The 17,865-nt window shown below is 36.6% G+C and overlaps 1 protein-coding gene across 4 annotated transcripts in view; it reads right to left on the reverse strand.

The window, feature by feature from the left end:
- Positions 1-17,865, reverse strand: part of UPF2 (UPF2 regulator of nonsense mediated mRNA decay) — a 113,217-nt gene that overhangs the window by 66,112 nt on the left and 29,240 nt on the right. For 2 of the 4 annotated variants that reach the window (XM_045857974.1, XM_045857979.1), the window contains exons 5-7: positions 13,329-13,526; positions 4,818-4,967; positions 3,671-3,774 (exon numbers count right to left, since the gene is read on the reverse strand). In XM_045857974.1, the coding sequence (XP_045713930.1) occupies positions 3,671-3,774; positions 4,818-4,967; positions 13,329-13,526 (452 nt within the window). Of the gene's footprint in view, positions 1-3,670; positions 3,775-4,817; positions 4,971-13,328; positions 13,527-17,865 lie in introns of all 4 variants that reach the window. The other 2 variants (XM_045857973.1, XM_045857975.1) reach the window with 1 other exon arrangement.

Raw genomic sequence — 17,865 nt, forward strand, 5'->3', positions numbered from 1 at the left:
GATTGCCTGTTGTGTGCCCCTCCTCCCACCAGGGACCTGGCCCACAACCCAGGCAGGTGCCCTGACTAGGACTTCAACTGGCAACCCTTAGGTTTGCAAGCCAGCACTCGATCACTGAGCTACACAAGCCAGTGGTCTTATCACCATGTTTTTAAAAGAATTTTTAAATGGCTAATAATGGCCTATGTTTCAACATAATTAAGAAACATAAAAAATAAAAAGTACTTCAGTAACTATTTCAGAACATTATCTTTTTAAATACATATGTACTTCATATAATCTAAGCAAATTTTATAAAATTAAAGAAGTCAATAAACACTTTCCTACCATAAAGTAACCAAAGGGCAGTTAGATGGAAAAAAACCCTAAAATGTTCAAAACTCTCCATAGATTAGTAGTTTGTAAAGCATACCAATGCCTGGTACTGACAATAGGGTTTCAATAAGTATGTGGAGTTAAAAAGCATAGGAGTGAGAAAAATGCCAGAATTAGTAAACTTGAGGAAATTTGAAAAGTTTTAAAAAAGCTTCACATATACAAGGGGAGACCGCCAAAAAACTGGAATTACCTTCTCCAAAGAGGGCAGGCCCCTTGTAGTACAAGCTTCTGCCACTAGGTGAGTGTTCTAGGAAGCTATCTGTATCAGTGTACTAGCTGGTATTATTGTGAGAGGCTATGCTTGGTTTCAGTGAATCTTTTTTTTTTGAAGACTTTCAACACATTTGCCCATTTTATGATGGGTGATTTACAAGCATACCTGCCCACAGTGGCTGAGTGTTGAGCAGTTTTTGACTAAAAACTGGCACGACTCCCACGCCCCACCCTCCCTATTCATTCAGACTACCCCCCTACCAAGCAACTTATTTTTGTTTCCCTAGATTTAAAAAGTCCTCAAAGGGAAACATTTAGCTGATGTGGAAGAGATGAAACAAAAAATAGAAGCACTAAAAGGCATCAAAATCGAGGATTTTCGAAAAACTGTTTTGAGCAGTGGAAAAAAAGGTCTCAACGGGTGCACTGCATCAAATGGAGGGACTCCCCTCATATACTCTTAGAATTAAGCAGTCCTGCCCTATGGAGAGAAATGAATGCAAAGGAGACACCTACACTAGCATTGTCTATCTATCTTGGTTATAACTAGTGCTTGACAATTCAATAAGCAGTTTTTAAAAAACATGTTTTAAAACATTTTAGGCAGATGAAAGACAGTTCAACATTTTATTTTATTAAGTAAAAATAAATTCTTCTGATCAAATGCATGCAGAAATAAGCATTCCCATGAATGACATTACCCACAGAAATCACCTAAAAGAAATCTTCACTGTGTTATATATTTATATTAGTTATTGAATTCAAATAACTCTTACATTTTTCTACCTATTTCCCAAATACTTCTTCCTCTTAAGCCATTCAGACCTTTGACAACATATATGGAAGAAATTCCTGTCATGAGGAAGTTAGAGTCCAAAAGGGAAGGGTGGCCCCCTATTTTTCACCTGACCCTCAAAAAATTTTACACAGAATTTAATACATGGTCATTACTGGCAACAGCACTGATACTGAGCTGGGTACTAAAGGATACTTTCCAATAAAGACTCATAACACAATACTGCACCTAATATACAAAACTGATGAGATCTTTTCAACCATCAGCTTTCATTATAGTATGCAAAGTGGGGAAAGGGGGTGAAGCGGGAGTGTATCTCTCTTTCATCCTGTTTATCTCTAAAATGTATGAAAACTTAGCAGAGTAAAGATTCAATCATAGCCCAAACTTAGAAAAATAAGCAATTGTTTAAGAGGTGGTTTCTGCTATACACTATGTAAGAAAGAAAAAAACAAGACTACTCCTAAGAACTGAAATAAATCTGTAACTACAAAGTTTTTGAAAACCATACATTGAACTAATCAATGCAAAAATAAGACAACTTGGAGTTTCAAGCCTGTCTGATTATATAAATAGTTACTGAAACACATCTAAATTATCTGAAGAGCAGCTATACAAGCCAAAAGTCAAAATATAACCTAACTTCTATAGTTCTCTATAGAGGACCTTCAAAGCATTATGGGGAGAAAAAGATAAAAAGAATACATTACACTTGACAAAAATATGGCCTTAAAGCAACAATTTTCAAGAATTGGGTTTCAAGAGCCTTTTCTCCTCTTAAAAACTATTAAAGACCTGGAAGAACGTCATGTATATGGCCTACATTTATTAGCATTTACTGTACTAGAAATTAAAATGGAGAAACTTTAAACATATTAATTCACTTAAAAAATACCAATAAACCTATTACTTGTTAGCATTTTTTGGACATAACTATATTTTTCAGAATAAAAAATATTTAGTGACAGAAGAGTGGCACTCTTTTAGAAGATAGCTGGATTCTCAAAACTACTATGCACGCAATCCACTGTGACATGTCATTTTAGATGAAGTATATGAAGAAAATCTAACTTTACACACACATACAGCTTGGAAAAGGAAGTGCATTTTAATATCCTTTTCTGGATTTATAAATATTTTCTGATATCAAAACTTGGTAAGTGGTATTTTTCTGTTAGAAGAAATGTGGAATCTGAAACTTTATTAACTTTTCATGCTGTTAGAATAAAACCTATCTTGTACTTTGAGTGGATCTTTAACATCCAGGCAAGATTTTGTTAACATTGTGTAGTGGTCACTTGGAACAATGTTTCACTGAGCTATGCAGATCTTCCAAACACATACATAATATTTTAAAATTATATTATTTAATATCACCATCAATCCCATCAGAAAAGCCTCATGAATAGTCTTCTCAGAAAAGAACTAGGAAGCTGTCAAATTTATAGCGGTGGACATGAGTTTCCTAAAATACTAATTTTAGTTGAAAACTTAAATTTGTTCATTGGCAAGAGATACTTATAGTTTCCTTGAAGTGTGAGGTTCACCTTGTTCACATTAGGAAAATGTTGGCTAAACACCCCAGTTTGAATAAATAATCAGTTTGTTCGCCAGTTCTATCAAGTAAAAATGGTACCCTAGGCAAAAAACGAGTTCAGCTCACAACTCAAACACAAGTGGTTTTCCTCCAGACAGCTTTGGGTCAGCGGAAGTACTTTATGTGTGCTTCCCATTTCGCCAGATTAAAAGGACATATACTCAAAGGTTGAAATGAAATAAAAGCACTAATTTGTATGGATTCATCAAGGAGATTAAGTGGAAGTGGCATTTTTTAAAATATCAAATGTACAGCAGTGAAGGCAAGGACTACCACTATAGTTTGCTACAGATGTATCTTGGTATATGCAAAAATGACAGCAACTTTATCCATCATCACTTTTGCTAATGTCAGAAAAACCTTAATATTAGTATGAAAAGAATTTTTACCTAATAGACCCCCTAAAGTGCCTTGGAAGACAGCAGGAATCTACAGAGTATACTTTTAAAAATTTCTGGTCTACCAAACTGTAGGGTTCCTATGTGAAGAGGAGTCAAGCAAACAGGATTGTAAAGACAGTTCCACTCTCAAACTGAACATCTATCAATTAACTCCAATTTTATGTGTTTATTTTGAAGAAATGGTTTGTTCTACGGCTAAACAGTCCCAAACCAACAGACATTACTAATTAGAGCTATCCTACAAGATCTACGTGCTTGAATAAAGTTATATTAAGACAATCATACCTTGTCTATCAGATCTCTATTGACACAGTTGGGCAATTGCTGGAGGAAAGCATCTACTATGAGCTTGAGATGAGATCCAGTGCTGGCCTCTTCGTCCTCTTGTTCTAGGTTATAAGAATAAAAATATGAAATTATTAGTTATTAGAGAAATAGACAATCTAGAAAGCTTTTCTTATCCATGAAAAACTAAAGCATTTTTTGAGATATTGCCCTAGAAGGGTTGGGTATCTCTAGAATCACAACTCCAGGTCACTACTGCCTTTCAGATGTCCACAATAAAGCAGCAAACTTTTTCATTAGACACAAAATCTTAGTCATAACTTGCATGTGATTTTACAGTAAACGTTATTTTTATCTGCCAAACATTCTTTCCCACAAGTCTTCAGTTAACAGCACTCACTGCTGCCATCTGAAGGAAATCGAAGAGATTCTGATAGGAAAGGGTATTGCCAGATGACAGCATACCAGCATTCTCCTAGGTCACAAGTAAGGATGACAGAGGATCAGCTAAGTCCTTCCATGACACTTATATACAGACAGTGGAGAAAATCTCCTTTTCCTTTGACATCACTAGCTGGTATGATCTGAGCATGTGGCAGCCACCAGCCATGCCCACCCTCCCTCATGACACGGATAAAGAGAATCTGCAGCAAGAAACAATTAAGCCAATAAAGACAAAAGTAATAATGACAGAAGATGCCCTTGCAAATAAAGAATCCTAACTAATAAAATAATATTTTCCAATGTTAAATACAAAACATTACTCAATATAAAAGATAAAATTATTAAAGATGAACTGATATAACAGTTGTCTTTTATCTCTCAACCATTTAGAATAACTCAAATACATTTATATTAATATTATAAAGATTATATCATAGAATTAAAGTAAATTTAGAAAATGCCAGAAAGTAAAAAAGCATAAGATATATCTATTAAGATACTAAGAATTTAGACGATCACTAAGGCTCACAATTACATAACATGAGACACGCAATGTTGCTGTTCTTAGTCGAAATCCAAAAAAGTGATGGCTTGGAAACAAAAGGAAAACAGGAATTAATGAGTCAAGATCTATATTCTTGGGCTAAAGTTTTGGATAGAAAACCTAACCAAAAATTTAAATTTTGGGGAAAATACTGTTTACCTTGCTCATCGAGAAGTTTTTTTGTAAGATCTTCAGCTTCATCTGCACCCTCTAACTCCAAGCTGTCATCATTAATTTCTAGGTTCTCCAATTCAAGTTCCAAATCATCAGAATTTGATACCTCCTTATTATCCTTAGGTTCTTTTGCCTCTGCTTGAAGACAAAGAATCAGTGTCTCTAAATTAAAAATCACATTAAAATCCTGCTTCAAAAAAATAGATTAAGGGTTCACAAAATTTGCATTCTTCTTAGTACACACACACACACACACCTGGCAACATCTGAGTATAAATATATTTAGGTTTTATAAAATACATTATGCCCACTGAGAACCAACACCATTACTTCTTTGATTCTGCACACCATCTGTTCACAATGGGTGGATGGATAGATGAAGACAGATGGATGGAGACATACATGGTATGTGGATTTGTGGTGGAGATGAGGGGGAATTAAAGTTGATTAAAGTGAAGTTGAATTAAGAAGGGCCTCCAACTCCAACAGGAGTTCAAAGTTTCATACTTTATATTTTATTGATTATGCTATTACGGTTGTCCCAATTTTTCCCACTTTATCCCCATCAAACCAGCACCCCTACTCCTTCAGGTAAGCTTCATACCACTGACCATGTCCATGGGACATGCGAACAGGTTCTCTGGCTACTCCATTTCTTATAACGTACTTTACATCCCCATGACTATTCTGTAACTACCCATTTGTACTCCTTAATCCCCCTCAGCAGTTCTCCCTTCCCCTTCTGTCCCCTTCCCATCTGGCAACCATCAAAACACTCTCTGTATCTATGATTCTGTATTCTTGTTTGCTTAGTTTGTTTTTTAGATTCACTTCTTGATACGTAATTATTTTTTACCATTTTATTGTTCATAGTTTTGATCTTCTTTTTCATAGATAAGTCCCTTTAATATTTCATATAATGGTTCGGTGATAATGAACGAAATCCTTTAGTTATTTTTTTGTCTGAGAAGCTCTTTATCTGCCCTTTATTCCAAATGACATCTTTGCTAGGTAGAACAATCTTGGCTGTAGGTCCCTGCTTTTTATGACTTTCAATATTTCTTGCCAATCCCTTCCAGCCGGCAGTTTCTTTTGAGAAATCAGCTGACAGTCTTATGGGACCTCCCCTGTAGGTAACTAACTGCTTTTCTGTTGCTGCTTTTAAGATTCTCTCTTTATCTTTAAACTTTGGAGGAACTTTTATCTTTAAACTTTTCTCTTCTCTTTTCTGGCAATCCTATGATGCAAATGTAGAAATGCTTCAAGTTGTCCCACAGAATACTTACGCTATTCTCCTATGTTTGGATTCTTTTATCTTCATGTTTTGATTGGTTGTTTTTTGCTTCCTTATGTTCCAAATCATTGATTTGATTCTCGGCTTCATTTACCCTGTTGTTTCCCTGTAAATTGTTCTTTATTTCAATTAGTGTAGCTTTTGTTTTTGACTAGATCCTTTTTATGCTGGTGGGGTGCTAAGTTGTTTGAGTACCCTTATAACCAGTGTTTTGAACTCTGCATCTGATAGGTTGCTTTTCTCCATTTTGTTTAGTTCCTTTTCTGGAGTTTTGATCTGTTCTTTCATTTGGGCCATGTCTCTCCTCATTTTGGCAACTTCCCTTTGTTTGTTTCTATGTATTATGTAGAGCTGTTATGACTCCAACTTGGTATTGTGACCTAATGTAGTAGGTGTCATTTAGGGTTCAGTGCAGAACCTCCCCTATCACCCAATCTGGGTACTTGAGGTGCACCCCTTAATGTAGGCTGAGTACACCCTCCTCTTATAGTTGAGCCTTGACTGCTGTTGGCAGGTCAGTGGGAGGAAATTTACTCAGGTCAGTAGCTGCAATGACTGCCTATGACCACTGACCACCAGCCTCCACCCTTCATGGAGCATCAGGTGTGAGGGCACAGGATAGTAGTGCGCCAACATATATTGTCCACTGGGTACATAGCTTCTTGGATTTCCTAGGTGGTGCAGGCCAAGGTCAGCCCCCACCTGTGTTCTGTCCAGGGCCACTCTACCTGAGCTATAAAGCTACCTGATATGATTGCTACTTGTGCTAGGCTTGGCGATTCCCAAGCTGTTAATCTAGGCTGGCTGCTTATAGTGCCAGACCTGGCTCACATGGCAAGTACTATGGGGGCTGAGGCCTCACTGAAGCCAGCTGTTCCTTGTTTGAGAGGATTTAGGAAGTTGTGAAGCATGAGCCAAGACAGCCATTCATATGGATAAGCATCCAGGGTGGGCCCATAAGTTGGATGGGATGGAGTCTCTGGTATTTTCAGCACAGATCAAACAGTGTTAGCCAGGTTGATGAAGTCTTAGATATGGCACCAGACTTTGGGTTTTCTGCTCTGTGGGGGGCAGGTTTATAAAAGGGACAATGACCTCTGTCTGTCTTTCTGCCTGGGAGAACACTTTCCCCCAGCTTTCACCTCGATGCCAGACACTTCAGTTCCTCCCCATATGTCACTGGTGCCTTATGAGCTGCTTATCCTGATGCTGGAGCTTAGAGGGAGTGAGTCTGAGTAAGCCCATGTGTGGGCTCTTTAAGAGAAACTGCCTGGGACTTCAGAAGTTTCTCCCACCAACTCAATCCCCACTGGTTTTTGAAGCCAGAAGTACAGGGACTAATCTTCCTGGCTTTGGAACCCTGGGCTGGGAGGCTAGGTATGGGGCTGGGACTTCTCACTCCCAAAAGATCCCAAATTTTTTACTATCACATGTGGATGTGGGACCAGCTGTTCCACATCTCCGCCCTTTCTACCAGTCTGATGGATGTGGTTTCTTTAATTCTGTAGTTGTCAGACTTCCATTCAACTTGATTTCTGATGTTTCTGAGTGATGGTTATTGAATATTTTAGTTGTAATTTTGATATGGCTGTGCGAGGATCTGAGCCATGTTTACCTATGCCGCCATCTTAACCAAAAGTCCACCCATTTTCCAGAGTTTTTCTTTTATGCAGCACGACTTTTGCTGGATCATGAGAATAACATTTAAATGTGATTACTGACAATATACTTGCCAACAATAAACAAGATAAATTGGAAAGATGGGAAAGAATATATTACAGAGAGACCAAGTAGGAAGATATCCTTCTAATTTAAATGTCAGGGATAGAAGAAATTTAAAAAATGCAACAAAACAAAGAAAATGGCCAGAAACTGTTAAAACACTAAATAAATTAGAATAAAAAAGAAAAAGGAATTGAACATAATTCAGCAAGATTGGTATAATGTTGATAATTATTGCTGGGTAATAAGTAAATTCATAGTTTACTACACTAGCCCAAATTTTATGTTTGAAAATTTTCTTAAGTAAAAAACAAAAACATTCCTGAGTTTAAGAGTTTATGCTTAAAAAAAGTGATGGAATTACAGTATAAATGACTCGAATTGTAGTATTTCTCAGCCTCTCTTACAGTCTTGCAATCACATAATTTCTGCACTGAAAGTAGAAATGTTTTACTGATACTTAATACTATACTATATTTGGAAGAATCAAAACTCTAGTATGCATTGGTTCTGCTGCTTCTTAATAGAGACAGACTAATGTTTTCATATTCATTCTTCCTTTCATTCAACTAAAATTTTAATTCCTACTACATACTAAGTAGTGTTCTAAGCACCAAGGATACAACTTTAACTGTCCCAAACAAAAATCCTGCCATGTGGCACATGTATTCATTCTCCAGTGTTCCAGTGTTCCCTGATGTCTGGTTATCAAAAATGAACATTTACTGATTAGCTACTATATATTCAGAATTATTCTAAGCTGCTAAACACTCAGAAAAAGCTTAAAATGTGATCCTTGTTCTCAAGAAATGTACAATATATCTGAAGAAATTAAACTAATAGGCATTTGGGAGTCAAATGGAGTATAGTGAGCAGAGGACTGCAAGCAGAAAAAGTAATATATGAAGGCTATGAGGCAAGACAACTAGCTGTTGCAGAAACTGAAAAAGAGAAAAAAGTAAAACCAATGTGGTAACAGACATAATTGGAGCAGAAGACTTTAACCAAACTATGTAGGGTCCTTGAGATAATGTTAACAAGTTCACATTATATTCCAAATAAATGTAAAGCCATTAAAAGATATTAGGTAGGAGAGTAAAATTCATCTTTTAGAATACATAGGAGGAGCAAGATCAAACACAGGGGAGCCAGGTAGGAGGTATCATGTGTGGCCCAGGTTAAGAGATGATGGTAGCTTAGATTAGAATAATAGCAGTAAAGGTAAAGCACATCTAAGATACATTTAACAGGTTAGATTAACTAGACTTGATTACTAGAGTGACTATTCCCTCCTCTTCCACTGGACCCTGAGAAACACTGACATTTGAAGAGAAGAAAGAGGAAGCCAAAGATAAGCAGAAAGAAAAATCAGGAGGGTTTAGTGCCACAGAAAAGTAGTAAACTGTTAAACTGCTTGAGACATCAAATGAGACAGAACCTGGAAACTGTGCTAGAGATACAGCAACATACAAGTAATTGGTTATCTTTGGCAAAAATAGTTTCAGGGTAGAGGTGGCACTGAAGCCAAATTAAAATGGACTAAAGAGCAAGCAAGTAAGAAAGTGAAGACTCCATGTGTAGTCAATTCTTTCAAGAGGACTCAAAAAAGGGACAGGACAATAGTTAAAAAGGGACCAGAGCCCCAGGGAGTTCTAAAGCATTCACAATTTGTTTTGATCTGTTTTGCTTTGTTTACAAAGATAAGGAAATGTATACTGAGGTCAGGATTCAATAGAGACAGAGATAGAAAGACTGACACAAAAGACATAGAAAAGGCATAATGGATTGCACAGGGTTCAGGAGAAACAGGGAGATAAGGTTCAGAGGAAGAAGATGGACTGGCCTTTGACAGAAGGTATAAAAGTTCATCACATCACCCAGAGAAGAAACATTTTATAAGTACTAAGGCAGGTAGACACATAAATAAGAAGGGGCACAATGTCAAGGGAAATCTGTCTGATGGCTTCTATCTTCTCTATTAAGTCCTACATCAAGCATAATCTTCTGCTAAGGAGGGAAGGAGAATAAAAACTTAGAGAAAAAAATGAAACTGTGTTGTGGAGTGTGAAAGATTGAGATGAGGACAGAAATGCTGTCAAGTTTCCACACAGTGTTGAGGACCTGGCTAAAGTGGATGATCATGAATTTATAAAGTTATCAACCTACCTAACTGATCATCTCTAGGAGAGCTCAACAGTCTGGATACAGAAACCAGTATGGTGGATGGCTAAATCCATCCAGGGTTGAACTTGACAGGCAGATATGAATAAAGGAGAAAGGGAGAAAGAATGTACAGGAGAGAGATACTAAATCTGCACTATACTATTCTAGAAAAGGAGGGTCCACCTCCATGTATCTTGTCAAAATCCAAGCCAAGATTCAAAGTCTGTCACAAAGGTCTATTTCTTCTACAGGTTTTATGTGATCTCCAAACATGTGAACTGCCTCCACTGTCTTAACTGTCAGTGCTTTGTACTTTTTTTATAGACCCACTCCTATTCTACTTCAAGTTATAATTCTTTGAGTCCCTGCTGCTGCCCACTAATGTGGTAAGTACAAAGATATCATGCTCGTATTTGTCTCCTCTATGGCACTCAGTACATTGTCTCATAAGAGAGATTGAGACCCTAAACTCACTTCCTGTAAAAGAAACAAATATTACAACCCTTGAAGTCAAATTGGCATGATGATAGGGAAAAACCCAGACATAGCAGAAATCATACAATACTGAGGTGACTAATATTATAGGACCTAGTCCTCACAAGGGGTACAGGGGCTTCAACAGTATGAGGAAATGACTTTTTATAAACTTTAACTGGCCCTGGCTGGCGTAGCTCAGTGGATTGAGCGCAGGCTGCAAACCAAAGTGTCGCAGGTTCGATTCCCAGTCAGGGTACATGCCTGGGTTGCAGGCCATGACCCCCAGCAACCGCACATTGATGTTTCCCTCTCTCTCTATCTCCCTCCCTTCCCTCTCTAAAAATAAATAAATAAAATCTTAAAAAAAAACCTTTAACTGACAAAACTGGGTAGTAGATATTTAAAATGAGTTTCTACATATATATATATGTGTATATATATATATATTTATAATATATACACATATTTATATATATAATTCCCTTTAATTTTTTAAATACTTGAAATATCTGAATACTACTCTTCATAAAGTATAAAGTAAAATTTACCTTAACGTAAAATATCTTTAGATCAGCCAAGAGATTTTACTATTTCAAACTAGCACAAGGGCCTCTTGTAAGGTTTTCACCCCATAAAATGACCCCACTACCTTTTTCCACAGAAAAAGCCTAGTTTTAAGGGTCATTGTATTTTAAGATTGTGAAAAAGAATGTTATGAAGAGTAAGAAACTGTTTTACTGTTCTTCTAATTAGCAATCCTAACAAGCACTACCCGACCCTATTCAATATATTATGTATATGAAATAAAGGACAAAACTAATTCTTTTTTTAAAATTTAAGTTAAAGAAACCTTTGTGTTTGGGTAGTAATAATGTTGATATAGGTACATCGATTTTAACAAATGGACCACTGTGGTCAGAGATGTTGACAATGGGGGATTTTATGCATACGTGGGGCAGGAAATAAATGAGAACTCTATACTTTCCACTTAATTTTGCCATGAACCTAAAATTGCTCTAAAAAATTAGGTCTCGATTAAAAGAAAAACCACTTTGGTGTATTCAAAGGACATTATCAAGAAAATAAAAGAAAAAAAAGAAAATAAAAAGAAAATCTTGACAATGGGAAAGTATTTGCAGAACATGTAGCTGATTAGGGTTTGGTATTCAGAATATATAAAAAAAGTTCTTACACTTAAAAGACACTCCAATTAAAAAATGGAGGCAAGAGACTTAAATAGTTACTTCTACAAAAAAATATAGAAATGACCAACATGTACATGAAAAGATGTTCAACATCATTACTCATTAAAATAATGTAAGCAAAATCACAGTGAGGTACCACACTTCACTCATAAGAATGGCTAAAATCAAAAAGAAAACTGGAAGATAACAAGTGTTGGCAAAGATCCTTTGCCAACTGGAGAAACTGATCCCTTATATATTGCTGGTAAGAATGTAAAATGGTTTAGCCACTGTGGAAAACAATTTGGTAGTTCCTCAAAAAGTTAAACACAGAATTACCAAAAGATCCCATAATTCTTCTTCTAGTTATATACTCAACAACTTGAAAATAGGAATTCAAACAAGTATGTATCCATAGCAGCACCATTCACAATAGCCAAACTATGGAAATAGCATAGAAGTCACCAACAGATGAATGAATAAATTGTGGTATATACACACAATGGAATATAATTCAGTCATAAAAAAGAAATAGAGTATATATAAATGCATAATGTGAATATACCCCCAAAACATGATGTTAAGTGAAAATAAGCATAAAAAATCACACAGTGTATGATTCATTACATGAAATATTCAAAATAAATAAATTCAAAGGCACAAAATGCAAATTGAAAGATGCCCAGGGCTAGAGAAAGGGATGAATGGGAAAAACATGTTTAATGGATACTGGAGTGATAGAATATTTTGGATGTATTATAATGTTTATACATCAAAAGTATGCTATTTCATAAGTTTAATATAAACCATAAAAATTACTAATCTTAATGTAACGTGAAAAGCAATTAACACAGTAATTAAGAGCACAAATCATTGACAGGACTTAAATTTTATGTCTACCACTTACTACCTGTGCAAGTTATTTGACCCTGAGTAGCTCCTTAACCTCTTTGTGACACAGTTTCCTCATCTAAAAAGTAGGGATAACAACAGTAGCTGCCTCATGGAGTTCTTATGAGGATTAAATAAATTCTTATGAATATTATAAAGTGCTAAAATGATGCCTGGCATGAGTGTCTATTAAATATAATTAATAGCTATTATTTTTGGTTTTTATTTATTTTTTATTAGCTATTATTTTTAATGGGTTCCCTACTTTATCAGAATACAAAAGTAACTTTTTAAAAAATTATCTCTCTCCAAATCCCTGTCACCATGCCCTTCCATCTTCTCTTCTCCATCTCTACAGTTTGGCAGAATACCCTTTAGGAAACACTGTGTGACTGGCATTCAGGACCTTCTTCACAAAGAGTTAGTGATATCTAGCCTAGAAAGAGAATTACAGGTAAATAGCATTAAAGAGCTAACAATGTCACTAATAAGCTGGGGGAAACTCCGATATTATTAAGAGCTCACATGAATTCACTGTATTATACACATATTCAAATTATTTCACATTAACTTAAATGTTTTAACACTGTTGAAAGTATGTCAATTATCAACCTGTCATACGCCATTCCATATTATTGTCATGAATTTAATCTAATGACTCAATGTTCATATAAAACTAGCAACTAAAAAATTATTTCTTACAAACACTGTTTTAAAAATAATTTTTATAGAACTTAAGGTAAAAATCTGTCCTCTAGAATTTACCTTTAGAATCATCTTTGTTGCACTCTTTATTCTGACAACTTTTTTCATTATCTTTAAACAAGATGGCTGGAACAAAAGCTTTCAAATCAATAAGGTTCTCATAAAAATTCCGAGCATCTTCATCTTCCCATATACCACCTTCCAAGTCATATTCTCCAGGTTTACCAGGTGTAAATATATCAATTCCAGGCCCATGCTCTACAACAAAATAAATCACAGGGAATTACAACTATTTGAGGTTTAGCATGCTAAACATGACATTTTCATTTTCAATTTTTTAACTAATGAATCTTGAGTGTTCAACTAACACAAGCTTCTTCAATGAACAAGCACTTTGGATTGTTCACATAAACATCCTTAACATCAAATCACAAACTGTTTTAGGTAAAATAAAATTAAACCAGGACAGACTAAAGGACAGCACAGGATAAAGATGCTTTCCTCTTCAAATGTTTAATAACAATTAATATAAGACTAAGTAACCACATGATATATTAGGCCTACCTTCATGAAACTTAAAACCAAAGTAAAAAATAGAGAAGCCTGGGTTTCCAGGCAAGACGGAGGCAGAGGTAGATACACTTTGCCTCCTTATACAACCAAAAGAAGGACAACAAAAAAATTTAAAAACAAAAATAACCAGAAGTGCCAGAAAGTCAAACTGTATGGAAGTCTGAGAACGAAGGAGTTAAACACTCATCCAGACCAGTAGGCAGAGACAGGCAGCTGGGGTGGAGAGGATGTGTGGCAATGTGGTGGCTGGTGGACGGGCAGTCCCACATTTGTGTGCAGATAAACTGGGAGGAACAACTGAGAAGCAACACAGACAACGCAACCCAGGGTTCCAGTACGAGGAAAGAAAGCCCCAGAACCTCTTACTGAAAAAATCTGTGGGAGTTGTGGCAAAGAGAGAAACTTCCAGCCTCAAAGGAGAGTTCCTTGGAGAGACCCACAGTGTCCTAGAACATACACAAACTCACCCACCTGGGAATCAGTACCAGAAGGGCCCAATTTGTTTGCGGGTAGCAGAGAAAGTGACAGAAAGCCAACTGGAGAACCAAAGAAACTGCACTGTTCCCTCTCAGACCCCTCCTCCACATACAGCACCACAATGCAGCAAACTGGGTTGCCCCGCCCTAGTCAATACCTAAGGCTCCGCCCCTTACTATGTAACAGGCACACTAAGACAAAAAAAAAATGGCCCAAATGAAAGAACAGATCAAACCTCCAGAAAAATACAACTAAGCAATACAGAGGTAGCCAAACTATCAGATGCTAAGTTCAAAACACTGGTAATCAAGATGCTCACAGAAATGGTTGAGTATGGTTGCAAAATAGAGGAAAAAGTGATGACTAGGAAAAGTGAAATAAAGGAAAATGTACAGGGAACCAACAGTGAAGGGAAGGAAACTGGGACACAAATCAATGGTTTGGAGAAGGAAGAAAAAAATATTCAACCAGAACAGAATAAAGAAACAAGAATTCAAAAAAATGAGGAGGCTTAGGAACGTCTAAGACAACTTGAAACGCTCCAACATCTGAATCATAGAGGTGCCAAAAGGAGAAGAGGAAGAGCAAGGAATGGAAAACCTATTTGAAAAAATAATGAAGGAGGATTTCCAGAAAGGCCAGGAAGCTCAAAGACTGCCAAAGAAGTTGGACCCAAGGAAACACAAACCAAGGCACATCATAATTACATTACCCAAGATTAAAGATAAGGAGGGAATCTTAAAAGCAGCAAGAGAAAAGGAGACAGTTACCTACAAAGGAGTTCCCACAGGACTATGAGCTGATTTCTCAAAAGAAACCTTATAGGCAAGAAGGGGCTGGAAAGAAGTATTCCAAGTCATGAAAGGCAAGGACCTACACCCAAGATTACTCTATCCAGCAAAGCTATCATGTAGAACGGGAAGGCAGATAAAGTTCTTCCCAGATAAGGTCAAGTAAAAGGAGTTCATCATCACCAAGCCCTTATTTTATGAAATGTTAAAGGGATTTATCTAAGAAAAAGACAACCAAAACTATGTACAGTAAAATGACAAACTCACAACTATTAACAACGAAACCTAAAAAAAACAGAACAAAACAAAAACACCCACGAACTAAGCAAAAAACTAGAACAGGAAGAGATTCACAGAAATAGAGATCACATGGAGGGTTATCAGTGGGGAGGAAAAGAGGGGAGAATGGGAGAAAATGTACAGGGAATAAGAAGTGTAAATGGTAGGTACAAAATAGACAAGGGGAGGTTAAGAATAGTATGGGAAATGGAGAAGCCAAAGAACTTATATGTATGACCCATGGAAATGAATTACAGTGAGGGAATGATGGTGCGAGGGGGAGTGCAGGGCAGAGGGGAATAAAGGGGAGAAAAAAATGGGACAACTGTAATAGCATAATCAATAAAATATATTTAACAAATAAAATTTTAAAAATTAAAAGAGATTATATAGAAGCCTGGCCATTCCTAAAACATAGAGCTTTCCAAGTCTCCTCCCTCCCCCATTAAGCTTTGTTGGTTGGGTTTTTTGTGTGTGTGTTTTTTTTTGACAACTCCCAATCCTCTTATATCATGATCATCTTTCCAAGTAGAACATAAACCCTTAATTAAGAAGCATCACAGCCTGGCTGGTGTGACTCAGTGGATTGAGCACCAGCCTGCAAACAGGAAGGTTGCAGGTTCCATTCCCAGTCAGGGCACAGGCCTGGGTTGCAGGCCAGGACCCGGTTGGGGTTGTGTGAGAGGCAACCAATCAATGTTTCTCTCACACGTCTCTCCCTTTTTCCCTTCCTTCCCCTCTCTCTAATAAATAAATAAAACTTTTTTAAAAAAGCATTCCTTCATATCTATGAAAAGGGTATGTTCACTGCAGCGTTATTTACAATAGCTAATGTATGGAGCAACCCAAGTGCCCATTAATTGATAAGTGCTTTAGCCCTAGCCAGGTAGCTCAGTTGGTTAGAGCATCATCCTGATACACCAAAGTCACAGATTCAATCCCCAGTCAGGACACATACAAGGAGCAACCAATGAATGCCTACATGAGTGGAACAACAAATTAATGTCTCTCTTCCTCTCTCTCCTTGCCTTTCACTCTCTAAAAATCAATAAATAAAAACACAATTTAATGGTTTAAAATAGGTAAGTCGATAAAAAAAATTATGTATATATAACACAAAAGAACATTACTTGGCCATAAAAAGGAATGAAATCTTAGCATCTGTGACAGCATGGATGGAGCTAGAGGGTATTATGCTAAGTAAAATAATGTCAGTCAGAGAAAGACAAATACCGTGTGATTACGCCTGTATGTGAAATATAAACAAAACTGAAACAGACTCAGAGACACAGAGAACAGACTTGTGGGTGCCAGAGGGGAAGTGAGGTTGGAGGACTTGGTAAAAGAGGGAAAGGGATTAAGAAGTATTGTACTGCCCTGGTTCATGTGGTTCAGTGAACTGAGTGCTGGCCTGTGAGCGGAAAGGCTGCCAGTTCCATTCCCAGTCAGGGCATGTGCCTAGTTTGCAGGGCAGGTCCCTGGTTGGGGGCACGCAAGAGGCAACTGATTGATATATCTCTCGTACATCATTGTTTCTCTCCCTTTCTTCCTCCCTTTCCCTCTTTCAAAAAATAAAAACTTTTCTTAAGAAGTATTGTACAAATTGGTAGTTACAAAACAGTTATAGGAATGTACAAGACAAAATAGGGAATACAGTAAAAAATACTGAGATAACTATGTATGGTACCAGGTACACACTGCAAATATCTAGGAGAACATTGTGTAAAGTATATATGATTGTCTAATCACTACTCTGTACACCTGAAACTAATACAAAATAATACTGAGTGTAAACTAATTGAAAACTAAAATTATAAATAAAAGAAGCATCCTTCCTTTGGCATAATCCTGGATATAAGGCATACTGCTGTAACTGCTCAATTGATAAACAACTGGAAAAGGACAGAAAAGATAAATACTGCATGCAGACATGGAAAACCATATATAAATTTACACAGCTACACAAGTCTACCTTCACATACAACTATATATTTTTAAACTCAGAACATTAAAAGTAATTAATTTCCTACTTCATGATCATAAGACCATTGAGGAATTTATCTATTCTCACTGTGCTTCTCTCCAAACAAGAATTTTAAGTAGGAGAATGATCATGAAGATTAAAAAAACCCTAAGACAGCCTTGGCTGGCATAGCTCAGTGGATTGATTGAACACGAGCTGGGAACCAAAGTGTCCCAGGTTCGATTCCCAGCCAGGGTACATGCCTGGGCTGCAGGCCATAACCTCCAGCAACCGCACATTGATGTATGTTTCTTTCTTTCTTTCTCTCTCTCTCTCTCTCTCTCTCTTCCCTCTCTAAAAATAAATAAATAAAATCTTAAAAATAAATAAATAAATAATTAAAAAAAAAAACCCTAAGACAAATTAGGTTATTCACTAAAAATTATTAAAAATAAGTAAGAATAACAGCAAAAACAAAAGCCACTGGCTCCCTAAATCATTAATTATATGCCTT

The sequence above is a fragment of the Phyllostomus hastatus genome, unplaced genomic scaffold, assembly GCF_019186645.2.
Source record: "Phyllostomus hastatus isolate PE091 unplaced genomic scaffold, TTU_PhHast_1.1 phas_scaffold_1674, whole genome shotgun sequence".
NCBI lineage: Eukaryota > Metazoa > Chordata > Mammalia > Chiroptera > Phyllostomidae > Phyllostomus > Phyllostomus hastatus.